At 44.4% G+C, this 13,532-nt stretch overlaps 2 protein-coding genes across 2 annotated transcripts; one reads left to right on the top strand and one right to left on the bottom strand.

The window, feature by feature from the left end:
* The first annotated feature begins 854 nt into the window (after nt 1-854).
* Nucleotides 855-3,722, top strand: marcksb (myristoylated alanine-rich protein kinase C substrate b). The gene is made up of 2 exons (XM_037072380.1): nt 855-1,289; nt 2,356-3,722. Exons 1-2 carry the CDS (start codon nt 1,194-1,196, stop codon nt 2,947-2,949), a joined length of 690 nt encoding a protein of 229 aa, XP_036928275.1. The 5' UTR covers nt 855-1,193; the 3' UTR covers nt 2,950-3,722.
* Nucleotides 3,723-7,264: 3,542 nt separating this feature from the next.
* Nucleotides 7,265-12,611, bottom strand: col10a1a (collagen, type X, alpha 1a). The gene is made up of 3 exons (XM_037072379.1): nt 12,177-12,611; nt 11,624-11,768; nt 7,265-9,750 (listed from the first exon to the last, which is right to left on the bottom strand). Exons 1-3 carry the CDS (start codon nt 12,180-12,182, stop codon nt 7,916-7,918), a joined length of 1,986 nt encoding a protein of 661 aa, XP_036928274.1. The 5' UTR covers nt 12,183-12,611; the 3' UTR covers nt 7,265-7,915.
* Nucleotides 12,612-13,532: the final 921 nt, after the last annotated feature.

The raw sequence follows: 13,532 nt of genomic DNA on the forward strand, positions 1-13,532 counted from the left end.
TAGTTTGCTTACCATGTACACAAACATGAAAACAGCAACAGAGCAAACAACAAAACAGAAACAACAACACATAAAAAACACTGAAAATGTACAGACACCTGACAGAAATCTGAGTAGTTTGAATAATCAAGTGTATATTATTACATATTATGTGTATGTGTATTATGTGTATTAGAGACAAAGGCCTGTTTAAATAAACATGTGCATTGTATACTATATTATTGCACATGTACATACTATTATCATATTCCATAGTGTTCTATTTAATATGATATAGTGAAGGAGGCTCCATTATTGCATATTGTGTTGTTTATTATTGTATAGTCACACAGTATGCAGTAATAATGGAGGCCATATTGTTGCATTGCATGATATTGTCTGTCCATTGTACAAACATATGTAGAGATGACTGGACAAAACGCTCACCAGCCATTTCTTAAGTGATATTTTCCTTGTTTAATATTAAAGCCAGGCTACTGATCAAACACACACTGGCCATTTTGTCACGTTCAGACGTGTCTTTTGGAAGCCTGAGCTGCACTGTGGTGGTGAGGGGCGGTCAGGGAGCGTCCTGCTCGGTCTGCAGGGCCTCGAGAAAAAAACAAAACAAAACGCCCGCTCAGCTGTGATTTCGGTCAGAAATAAATCAAGTTATTTCGCCCCAAATCAGACGTTTAAGAACAAGTAGCTAGCCATGTTGTTGTTGTCTCTATTGTCCATGCCCCCCTCCTCCTACTCCCTCTTGTCCCCCCCCCCTTACACTCCATGACCCCCCCACTCGTTGGGGATCGGGGACTTGTGATTGGCGGAGACGGGCCGGCTGTGTCGTCATAGCCCCAGTGCCCATTCATCAGTGGACTTGGGCGTTGTACTCCGCATCTCATTTGCGGCGGGGCCAATTTCTCCATTTACAAACTCGGCTCGGAGAGAAAAAATTGAAAGAATTCGCGTTTTCTCCTTTCGCGTCTTCGCCACATTTTTTCCCCCCAAACCCCCGCAGCAACTTCTCGCACGTCCTCCTCTGTTGTTCTGTTGCGGTCACTTCGGCGCTGATTCCCTTTTTTTTTCTCTCCCCCTCGCTCGGAAGAAGGAGGTGTCGGCGCTCGACTTGCACATTTTTTTTTTCGGGGAGGAAGCTTGCGGTCTTTGTTCAATCATTTGATCGGTTGGGTTTCCTTTGTTGCACCAGAAGCATGGGAGCACAAATCTCCAAAACCGCTGGAAAAGAGGAAGCTGCGGTCGAAAAGCCGGCAGAAGGCGCGGCTGTTGCGGCGAAGACGAACGGACAGGTAAACGAGATGTTTTAATTGTCCGAGTCTTAATTGCGGGAGCGGAATTTTGTCTCGGGGTTTTGGTGCGTCAATGGCGTGCTCCATGTTTCCCCCCTGTAAGCGCATCCCCACGCTCGCCGGCTTTTCAGGGAAAGTGGCCACATGTACCCGATTTTCACCGGCGTGTGCATTGTTTCAAATTTGATGTTTTTCTGCTGCCAAACGTTGTTTTAATGAACATAGGCGTTATTGAAAGGGCTTCAAATTGACACATGCGCATTTTGTAATTCATCTTTTTTTCAGGGCTGCACCGATTGGAGTGTTTTTTAAATTCATCCCAAAATTGTTTAAATGGCATTTTTTTTTCTTAAATTTTTTTCTTAATTAATTTATTTTTTTGGGATTCTTGCAAACATTTCCCAGTCTCTCTCTGGCCGCAGCTTCACACACACAACGTATTGTAATTTTAATTCATTCGGCTGCAAATGTGTGCAGCCGGGGGTTTGCGGCCGCTCTGGCTTGGTGGCATGGCCATTTTAAAAAACGCTACCACGCCTTTGTTGCCAGGTTAAAGAAAGGGAGCCACGTTTTTCATCCACACGCAGAGCCCGCAAAATCAACAGATTGTACAAGGCTCGGGGAGCTGGGTGACAGAAGGATGTAAAATTAAAACAGCAGACGTTGGATGAGTAAACTGGTCATTAAAAGAAGGAAAAAAAGGGGGAAAAAAATTCCCAAATTCCTGTGTTGTATCCACATTGAACGCCTCTCCCCCTGGCGGGCCCCGGCGGTACTGCAGTCTATCTGACAGCCTACTGCTGAGAGCCATAGATCTGTCGTCACTCTCATAGTAACAGATGTTGCTGCAGTTTTTAGGTCTATTTTCCTATTGGTGGCCACTAGAGGTTGAATTTGATTTAATATCAAGGCACGCCAGATTTTTTTTTTTTTTGCATAGGGGGGCTAGTCCCTGCACACAAACACATGCACGTACAAATGTAGGCCAGACGTGATGCATGATTACAGGAAATCATTTTTTCTGCGTGTTCGAGACTGACATTTTTAGCTGATTCTTTCATTCCAGGAGAACGGCCATGCCAAGACCAATGGGGATGCCTCTCCAGCTGCAGAGGAGGCCAACAAAGCCGAAGTGCAGGCCAACGGCAGCACTCCCACAGAGGAGGCGCCAAAGGAGGAAGGCGAGAAAGTAGAGGTTGCCGAGGCCAACGGCGAGAAGGAGCCTGCCACAAACGGAGAGGCCGCCGCCAAACCGGAGGAAGGTACCCCGTCCACCAGCGACGACGGCAAGCAGAAGAAAAAGCGCTTCTCCTTTAAGAAACCCTCCTTCAAGCTCAGCGGCTTCTCCTTCAAGAAGACCAAGAAGGATTCTGAGGAGGGAGCAGCACCTGAAGAGGCAGCCGAAGGAGAGAAGGCGTCAGAGGAGGCCCCCGCCGAGGAGGCCAAACCAGCCGAGGCCGGCGAGGAAGGAGCCAAGGAGGCTGCAGCTGAGGAGCCAAAGGCCGCGGAGGAGGAGGAGAAGAAGGAGGAGGTGAAGGCAGAGGTGGCGGAGGCGGCGGCACCAGCAGCAGCACCAGAGGGAGGTGAGGAGAAACCTGCTGAAGCTTCACCTACTGAACCAGAGACGGCAGCCAGTCCAGAGGCAGCCGCCGCTGAGTGATCCTGCTGAGCGAGACACCGGAATGAAGGAGGCAGATGTGAAGGAATGCGAGGACTTGTCTAAAACCAGGGATTTTTTTTGTTCCATTTTTTAAAATTGTTTTTTTTCTTTTTTTTTTTTTTTTGTTGGTGTTTGTTTACTATACTGCAACCATCTCATCCATAATGACTGCAACGTCCTTGGCAGTGATGGACAGGAGGTGTACTGGAGAGTGTGCTGCTGCCTCCTCACTGCTCATTGGTGCTTGCATTTGTGACGTGGGTGAGTGTGAAAGTGCGAATGCGGGTGTGAATGTTTTTTTTTCTACATGAAATCATGACTGTGTTGACACGTTGCTGAATTTGACATATTTTATCAAAGTATTTGGTGCTGGGCAATTGGATGTAGCAGCTGAAGCTGTGTCTGCAAGATTTGACACATTGTGATATTTAAAGGGAAAGTCCTAAACCAAGTCTTAAATGTTGTCTTTGCAGTGCACAGTTGTTTACAACTCTTCAAAAACTCAAACGCTCCTGTGGACACAACCATTCCTGAAAGAACTAGATTTAGTTAACTGTCGAAAAAAACAATAGGTGCTCATCACTTCCCATTTAGATCCCACCATTTCAAAACTCTGTAGTAATGCACGTTGTATAGAATTTGATATTACTGGTTTTATGACTGAGATGTACCTAAATGACTGAAGTTTTTAACAGATTACCCATTGTAAATGAAGTTTTCTTGTTTTTCACCATTTGTAAGATTGAATAAAATTGGGAGATGTTTTAAGCAGACTTTGCATCAAGCTGTGATGACTACAACACCACCACACCGGAAAACACACACATTGAGGTCAGGGGTGCCATCAGCCAAAATTGACTTCAGTTTATTGAAATAAAGGAATGAAGTGAGAAGAGGCTCATTTATTCAGTCAGTCAACCCTCAAATGTCTCCTCCGACATTTCAGTGTGGTGTTCTGTGGCTGAGACAAGCCCCTGGAGGAATAAATACAGATTCTTGACTTTGCAGCACCCTCTTGTGGAGCTTTACAGGAAGAACTCTGAGGTGAGGTTTTTGAGTCCATGTGTTAGAGAAGCACAATTATGAAATCTGTATCAGGAGAGACTTGGAATCTCAAAATATAAAGGAAAACGTGTTTTTTTTCCACAAGTTTTTTTTATTTGCATCAGACTCATTAGCAAGAATATAGGATACCAAACAGCCTCTATAAAGGAGCAATGCAACTGTTTTTCTAGATACTAATACATGAACCTCTGTCAATACCATTAAACTACAGGAATATCAAGGCATTAAGACAATGATGGAATGTAGCTAAGTAGTTTCTTTTACATGTTCTGCTACTTAATACTTCTACAATTTGGGGGCAAATAATAGTCTTATCTCCACTGCTTTCTTGGGTTACATGCTGAATCAGAGCCAAAGTAGTGCATTTCTTTTTAATCATATCACATTTGGATAAAAGAAACAGTGATGCCGATAATCACCATAAAATGCAGAATATCAGGATCATAGTATACAGTATACACATACCTAAGAATCTGTTCATGTTTGAGAACATTTAGTATCAGATACTTAAAGACTTTTAATCAGGTGCTATTTTCATGGCCGACTATCATTTTTACTAAAAATGTTAGAACACATTATCTTTACTTTTAGTAGAGTATGACTTTTAGGTAGTTTTTGTAATACTGATAATCAACACATAACAATGATGCAGTTCAAGTGCAGCTCTCAAAAGTTGCAGACACACAAAAGGCTTCGATCTGATTCATTTTAATCAATAGTATTTCATTTTCTTAGAAGTTCAAGCACCAAAAAACATATCCAGCCAGCCAGTGTGTCACCGTCCCAGGTTTCCATGTAACACCGCTGTCAGTGGCCCCATCTGGCCTCAACCTTTAAAAAATGTCTGGCTGCATTTTTGTGGTGAACTACACCTTTAAGGCTCCAACACCGTATGATTATCGCAAGCATCAGTTTCTCTAAACCTCATTTACAAGGAGACAAAGTGAGACATGCTTTGCTACCCTTTCGGTATTTTTAGGAAACAACCGCCCGAGTCAAGGAAACAGCCACAACGTAATTATGTGATGAGATTTGAGCCGAGCTGTGTTTGATTCAGTCACAGTGTTGCTGGTTTTGCACCCTAAATGACAGTGTACGGAACAAACATTTTCATGGCGCGCAGAGTTTTTTCGGCATCAGCGGCAAACAACTGCAGCGCAGACCTCGCCGCGGACATGTTAGGATTTCTTCTACAGAAACCCCATAAAAACACCAGAATCTTTTTAGGAGTAGATGAGCTCGCTGCAAACTCCTCTGGGGTAGTTTTTAGCCACCCACAGCTGCACCCATGCTCATTTCAAACCATCTATTTCCTCTGCACCCAGTTTAACCCTGTGTAATGCAGCCCTCCACCGCAGGAAGGGTGTGTTTTACACATAATATTTCTATTCCTGATGTCCTTCTTGGGCAGGTTGTTGAGGGATTTATTGCCATTTTGAGCCTCGTAAAAAAGTAAGCATCTCCAACATGCAGCTCGTATCCCATCATGCCACGCTCCATCCTCAATCAGGTTCTTCAGCTTCATTCTAGACAAGCAGATTCACAAGTATGGATACATTAGCAAATAAGCAAATACAGGCACATGAGGCTTCTAAACACCCAAAATAAATCAAAGTGAAAAATATTCCTTTAAGCGCACCAGATAATTTTGGAGTGTGGCTTGTGGAGTCGACCAGAGGCAGCGGTCCGTCTGTGCTCCTGACGGTCCCACCTCATGCACTGACCGCAGACCGTCTCTGAATGGCAGTCCCATCAGATGGCAATCCCCAGCGGTTTCCCTCCACCAGCTTCCTCTCTCCGCTGTCCCTCGGGCCCCTCACCTAACCACCGTCTCGCTCTCTCTCCTAGCCCTCTCTCTGCCGGGGAGGATCAAACAGCTGCTGCCCTGCTAGAGGACCATCCCTGTCCCTCATCCCACACAGCTATTTTCAGCACACCTATATTCAGCTGGCACGGTAGAGTAGCTTTTGTAAACTTTTGGCTGCCAAGCTGGCGACCAGTGGCCGTCATGTGGGGAGGAATATGTGCTTTATGACTCCTCATCCATCTCCATCGTTTCTGTACAGGAGCAAGTGGTGTGAAGTAAGTAATAAGTACATATACCAAAGTACTGTGGCCTACTAAGTTAGTATTTCCTTTTTGGTGCCTTCTACCTTTACTCCACTACATTTCAGGGAGAGAGACTGTACTGTATACTCTTTACATTCTTTACTTTATACTGTACTTTATAATTTGATGAAATAACCTAAGAAGATTAAAATTCTACATACAAACCAGATCAGATATCAGAACTGTTCTGTCATTCATTTTATACACCTCCACTTCTGAACTGCTCACAGGTTGAGTAAAAGTAATTACCACTTTTGAACCACCATTCTTGAAATGTTTATTTATTGCTTATACATGTTAAAAATGGGGAGTTGAGTTATTGTGTTGCTGAATATTTTTATGTTATGTTGTTGTTACTTTAACTTACATACAAAGGATCTGAAATCTGCATCTGGTGGGGACTAATGACATGTTAGCAGCGATGGAGCACATTTACACCTTACTACCCTACCTAAATAGAATTTTGGGGCATTTGTACGTAAGTATTTCCATCTTCTGCTACTTTATATGTCCACACCACTACAGATGGAGGCAATTATTGTACTTTTTACTCCACTTAATTTATTTGATAAATTCAGTCAGTAGTTACTTTGACAACTGACTGCCACATCAAAGCCAACGCAGCACATTTTGAAATTAATATATTTCATTGGCAATCCTATTAAAGAACACAGTGACTATCAGATAAAATATGAATAATAGATCTGATAATTGGTAGACGCGTAGTATACAGTACTACTGTATTACTTAAGACTATCACTCAAGCATTATTCATTTGGCTGACGTTTTACCAAAGTAATATGATGTCAAAATATGTATCTTTACTTTGGGTTTTTGGGGTATTTTTCACAAAACTGCATGTTAGTATAACTCATACTATGCTTAGTTTAAGTGGCTGCCAGTAGCCAATATGTGAGCATCTGTTGTGTATTGTTTTTTTTGTTTGTTTGTTTGTTTTTTACATTCTTTTAGTTGGAATTAATCTGATATTTGGAAACCAGGCAATTTGAACCATACTGCAAACATAAGAAGCCACCCTGTGGAAGTGTTTACTCAAATGAAGTACACAGTCAGATCAGTTGAAAGTGTACCAGGTTGAAGTTGAAATAAAGCCAACAGGAAATGCTTCTAGGACAAAACATTTGTTTAGACATCTTTTATTTTGGTCATTATGCTTTACATGACATAATGCATGTTCAGGGATATAACAATGTTGCTGGTAGTTTGTGTTTGTATGACAGTATTCTGGTGACTCATCATAATGGTCAATTTGACCATTACCATTTCACAATATTCAAGTCACATAACAAGGATAACAGTTACGACATGTTGCACAGAAAGTATTTGTGTACTTTTAATAAGATTATTGGTCACTCAAACAAAAACAAGCAGGTACAAAAACAGACAAAAAAAAAGAAAGAACGGACAAACACTGAATTAGGAATCACCAGTTGAAATCAGTATAAAATTACCAGAGTGGAAAAGAAAAAGTCAGGACACAACACAGTTATAACACCTCAATTTCACATGATGTCTCCATTACAAAAAGCTCACTGGTAACTTTGTGGATTGCTTCCCCCATCCCTGATCACCTGTTTTTATAAATTAGTTTTCCTTCTTCTAAGCACCTATTTCTTGTAGTTTTCAAGTCAAGATGCTACTATTCCTCAAAGAAGGGTGAACTGCCTGTCTGTTTGACTGAGGAAAAAAATTAACAGGGAGTTTACTTTAATTTGAGAAATAGATTGCAAATTTATTTGGTTGGCTTTTTGGGAACTACTGGATCAACGTATCACGTTGAAGCAATGAGGAACCCAGAGAAAGAGCAGTGGACATTCTCGGCAGCAAAGACACCATTGGCCTCGTCATCAGGGATCTGGACGTAGACTGTGTCCTGCTCATCGAGCAGAAGGACAGCACTGCCGGACATCTGGTCCAGGAAACCCTTGTTGTACTCATCATAAGTGAACATAACGGGCTGGCCGTTCTTGTACAGAGCCACCAGGGCATGAGCACCATTAACATGGATGCTGTAGGAGAAGTAGTAAACTCCGGGAACCTGGCAAGTAAAAATGCCACTCTCAGGGTCATAGTGATTCTCAGCATTGTACACTATCTGGTCAAACTTAATGGGGGTGCCAGCAGCGGGGTAGGGGGTAGCCAGAGATGCAGTGAAAGCAGACATGGGGGACTTAACCATAATCTCACCCATTCCCATGCCCTTCTCAAACACAACCTCACCAGGAGGACCAGGGGCACCAGGAGGGCCGGCTGGGCCAGTCTCTCCATCAGCACCAGGCTCACCAGGCTGGCCAGGGGGACCCTGGGGTCCGACAATACCCTTGGCAGCCAGACCAGCAGGGCCGGGAGCACCAGGGAGACCTGGGTGTCCCTTAAGGCCAGGAGCACCAGCAGGACCTTGAGGTCCAGAAGGTCCTCGGGCACCAGGGGCACCATCAGCACCAGAGGCACCTGGCTCACCTGCACGACCGGGATGACCTTTGGGTCCAGCAGGGCCAGGAATACCTGGGGCACCTGGGGTACCTGGGGCACCTACATTGCCTTTGTCACCTGTGGGTCCAGTGGCTCCTCTGGGTCCAGGAGGACCAGCTGCACCTGGATAACCCTGCTTGCCTGCGAATCCCTGTGGTCCCTGATCTCCCTTATTTCCCTTAGCTCCCTGAGCTCCAGTTGCACCTGTGTCACCTTTAGGGCCAACAGCACCAGGCTCACCTGGGAAACCTCTAGCACCCTGGGGTCCAGCAGGACCAGTGGGACCAGTGGCGCCAGTAGCACCAGTATAACCAGTTGGACCTTGGTCACCCTTTGCACCTGTGGCACCTGTGGCACCTGTAGCTCCCCTTTCTCCCTTCTCTCCATTTGCACCTGGCTTTCCATATCCGGGGACTCCTGGAGCACCTGGTGCCCCACCAGGTCCCTGGTGGCCTTTAGGCCCAACTGGGCCAGGCAGACCTGGGGCACCATTCTCACCTGGTTTACCTGGCTGACCTACACCTGGGGCACCAGTGTGTCCCTTGGGTCCCATTGGTCCCATTGGACCTGTGGCACCATCTCTACCTGGCATACCTGACTTGCCTGGCTCACCGGGTGCACCTGCTCTTCCTGGCTTTCCAACTCCAGCTGCACCTGGCTCGCCAGGTGGGCCCATGGGACCTTCAGGTCCTGTCTCACCCTGAGCCCCAGGAACTCCCACCCCTCTATCACCCTTTGCACCTGGCAGTCCAGGTACACCTGGATGTCCCTTCAGACCAGGCTCTCCTCTGGGTCCCATGGATCCAGGAAGCCCTGAAGGTCCAGGCTTGCCAGTAGCAGAGAGACCAGCGGGTCCAGGGCTTCCAGCAGCTCCAGGGGCTCCCCTTGGTCCCTGAGAGCCAGGGGCTCCGGTGTCTCCCTTCTCACCAGGGGCTCCATCGCTGCCAGGTTTGCCAGGTCCACCTGGGGATCCAGGTTTACCAGCAATAGAGCGACCAGGGGCTCCAGGAGGTCCAGGGGGTCCTTGGGGTCCAGGCTCACCTTCAGCACTCTCACCTGGGGGGCCAGGAGGGCCAGCAGGTCCCTCAGGGCCGGGCTCACCTGGAGGACCAGGCTCACCTGCCACTGACACCACTGTGAAGAGTGAAACAGTGACCGTCATCAGTACCACCCAAAAACAAACAAGTAGCAACAAAACCCCAAAATAAACTAGTGATGATGGAAACAGGCAATGAGGAAACACTCATCAACTGTGTGTTGCATCTGTAATGTGTTGGTATGAGGATTTTAAAACCTTTTGATTATTTTTCACTGCATTGAAATACAAATGTTAGTTTACAGTCTTTGCATCAGGTTCACACAATGATATGTTAGATTACAGGATCTTGTATATGCAGTGCCTCTAATTATATCCCACTCTTGTACCAAAAAACTACAAGAACATGGATGTACTGGCAAACTCTCAGGCCTGTGTGCATGTGAATGCATTTTGGCAGTGCCTTGTTGACAAACGACATGGCTGCTCAACAATCAAATGTGAGATAATAGGCAAACATCAAGAAAACCTCAATGTATGTTACTCTCATGCTTTGTTTTAGTTAAGAGTTAAAATGATGGCTGCATTTAGAAAGTGACTTAATTTGATCTTAGGTCAATTATCTTTAATTCCTGGAGGTGGGGCAGGTTTTATTCCGAGAAACCAACCTTGCAGACTTGTGGTCTGACTGAATGGTGCTGGCACAAAAAAACCTTTCTTCAAATCTTAAACCTATGAATAGTTTAAAATAAATGTTGAGTTTTGTCTCTGCTTTGTTTTGTTTTGTTTTGTTTGTTTGTTTGTTTGTTTGTTGTTGTTTTTTTTTTTTTTTTTACATATGTATATATCTATCTCTATATATAATGCATTATTTAGGCCCTAATCTAATTATTATATAGAAAATGTGTAAATGAAATACAAATATGTAATAATTTGTTTTCAACAACACATTTAAATGCTATTTTCCACACTGTACTGTGCAGAGATTTCTTGAGACTTGTTTGTGAAATGGTCAAAATGAGAAGGAGCCTTTTTTTTTATTTGCTGCCTTCATGTGGTCACATGTGTTTGGGTGTAAAAGGCCTGCTCCTTGCCTAACTGCAGTGGAGTTTGCATAAATCCAAACAGATGTTTCTACTTCTGTGTGAAGCGGGCACACCCAAACAAACCGCACTGCTGGGTGACTGGACTGTAATTGTCAGTGTCAAACTAAAAATAATTCACTAAAAGCTACTCTCTCAAATAGAAATAGCAGCATGTTGATTCACGTAAAGGCAACATTTCATATTTTATGTTGTGTGGCCACACCATAATTAGCATTGTTTAAAGTGCAGTAATAAACTTTTTTGTGGTATTCTGAAAATACAAGAAATAGCTAAAATGATTAAAAAACATATGCCAAAATCATTATGCACCTCAACATGTGAGATGTTGAGCAAAGCGAACAATAGAAGTGATGAGTGATTCCTCAGAGATGCTGATCATGGAAAGAGCATCTTGTAGCAGACAGAAAATGAGAAAGAAATGCTGCTAAAGACATACAAAACTACATACAAATGTGAAAAAACTCAGTTAAGTTATCCAATCCTTCAGCTATTAGAAAAATAAAACCTTGCACTGACTAAATGAGCCCTAGCTCTAAATGAGCTGGATGTGATTGGAGAAGCATGCACACTGCTGCAGCCAATCAGAGCGCGAGGCAACTCCAGAGCAAGGTGGAGTTCAGTTTTTCAAAGTAAGGCTCAGCTGGCTGTGCACTGCTTGCCTCAACTGCTTCTACTTGCCAAAACAGAGATGCCGATTTGCTACTTGAAGATTCGGAAGTAAGTAAGGCATGACTGTCACAAAATGTTGCTCAAGTACAGACTCAAATGTTTAGTGATGACATTTTTTTGTGAGCAGGAGAGATGCAGGCATGCGCCATCATCAGAAAAGGTTGTACAAGAGAGCAGGAGGCTGTGTTTTTCTTACCGTGGCTCTTCACAGAGTAGGGCTGGTACTGAGGGGCAGCCTTCACCATCTTCTTCACCACGTATCCCTTCCCATGGGCTGCAGCCAGGGACACCATGAGGAGGAGGATGCTTGCTACTCGTAAGTCCATCTTACAAAGTCCAACCTGCACAAGGGCAAAAAAAAAAGCAAGGAGAAAGTCAGCACAACCACTCTCAAGGTACAAAGTGTCAGCAAACTTTCTCTCTAGTTTAAAGTCATTTTTCAGAAATTAAAAACTTTCTTAGCTAAATGCACAGGCTGCACATCTTTACTGCAACTCAACAGATGGCAAATAAACTTTGTCTAGTTTAAATAAGTTTGAGCAGCAGGGAGAGAATGTCAGTTTTTGGATTCAGTCAGAGCATCCTGGATGCTTCAGGGATCTCTGAATTTCATCCAGGAAGCTCTCAGCCAGCCAAAAATCTGCCTCCCTGCTCCAGGAACAACTCAGCGGCCTAGACGAAGCCTCTAGATGCTGCCTGCGCTCCTCCAGAGACAGAGCTGTTCAGAAGGGAAGAAAAAGCCCACGTACCTGCATCCAAAGTGGGGAAAGTCAGTCTCTTCAGCACCAGCGATCTCCTGGTGCTACTGTATATCCTTAGGGTAGGAGCACAAGTGAGGATATGCTGTCCTCCAGTGCGATGATGTGGGTATTTATACCATATCTGCCCCTCGCATCATTAAAAAAAAAGAAAAAGCCCCCACCACGCAAGTACCTCCCTCCTCAGAGCTAGGCTGTAATTAGCAGACAGATCTGCCCAAAGCGGGCATGTCACATCAGGGTGCCTCCATGTCTTGAGTATCCAGACACATGATTATCACTTATTTCAGTCTTCTTCTGAACTAGAAAATAATCATGTTCAAAGCAAGAGAAAATAAATAAATGAATACACAAGCAAAGAACACAAACGAGCTCTGCGGGGAGAATAAACTTAATCCACTGACACCTTTACATTTCCAGTCTTTCTTACACTTATGTTTACACTTTTTTCCAAGAAACATTTAATTTTTTTATGCCCGGGATGCATCTATATTTATGAATGTTTATAAACCCCCCCCCCCCCCCGTTTAAATATGACAACGTCTGAAAATAGCCTAAACACATCTATGAAAGGACAACACCAGATTTGTAGTGGCACCTGTGTAGCTTCACAGAACTCTCATTGAGGATGCACAGGGCCAGACACATCTGCAAATTTACATCTTGTCCAGCCGGCTGGCCCATACCTTTCCTGGCCGTCTGGGCACCACCACCCCCGCCGTGATATGGTAAACAAGGGAAATGGAGGGCTCATGGATGAAATGTACTGCAGGTTTGAATTTAAAGCAAATAATTAGGTGTATTCCTGATGCAATCCCCTCTTTTAAGGGATTCACATGTCCCCATGTCTTAAATGTTCTACATATCTTGTTCCCATTTGGTCAGCGTGTCATGAGGACAGAGTTGCGTTGATCTCAGCCTCTATTTCAGGTTGAACACTTTTTTTCTTAACTTGTGTTTTTTTTTGCAAGTGTTTCACCCTCAAAACAGCTAATAAAACTATATAAGGAGCCACTGGAAAAGACATTTGGGCTTGTTTCTTGTGCAGCCTTGTGAATGCAACCCAGTGTGCAGCAGCCCTCACTATGCAGTACTGACGTTTGGACACCAGAGGGCAGGTTTTACTGTTGCACAGCGCCTCTCTATGAGGCGAGATGCTGCTGTTTCTGCTGAGGAGAAGGGGCCATGCCCCTGTGGTCACTTGTTATTTTTGGTCCCCTCTGTGCATATACATCATCAGAGGTTTCAGGCCTGCTCCTGCAATTACAGCTGCTTTTCTGTCGTGATGTTGTATTTCCTCAATCAGCTCTATCCTCCTGTATTATCCTCCCTCACCCTCACCCTCCA

The sequence above is a fragment of the Acanthopagrus latus genome, chromosome 16 (genome assembly GCF_904848185.1).
Source record: "Acanthopagrus latus isolate v.2019 chromosome 16, fAcaLat1.1, whole genome shotgun sequence".
Classification (NCBI taxonomy): Eukaryota; Metazoa; Chordata; class Actinopteri; order Spariformes; family Sparidae; genus Acanthopagrus; species Acanthopagrus latus.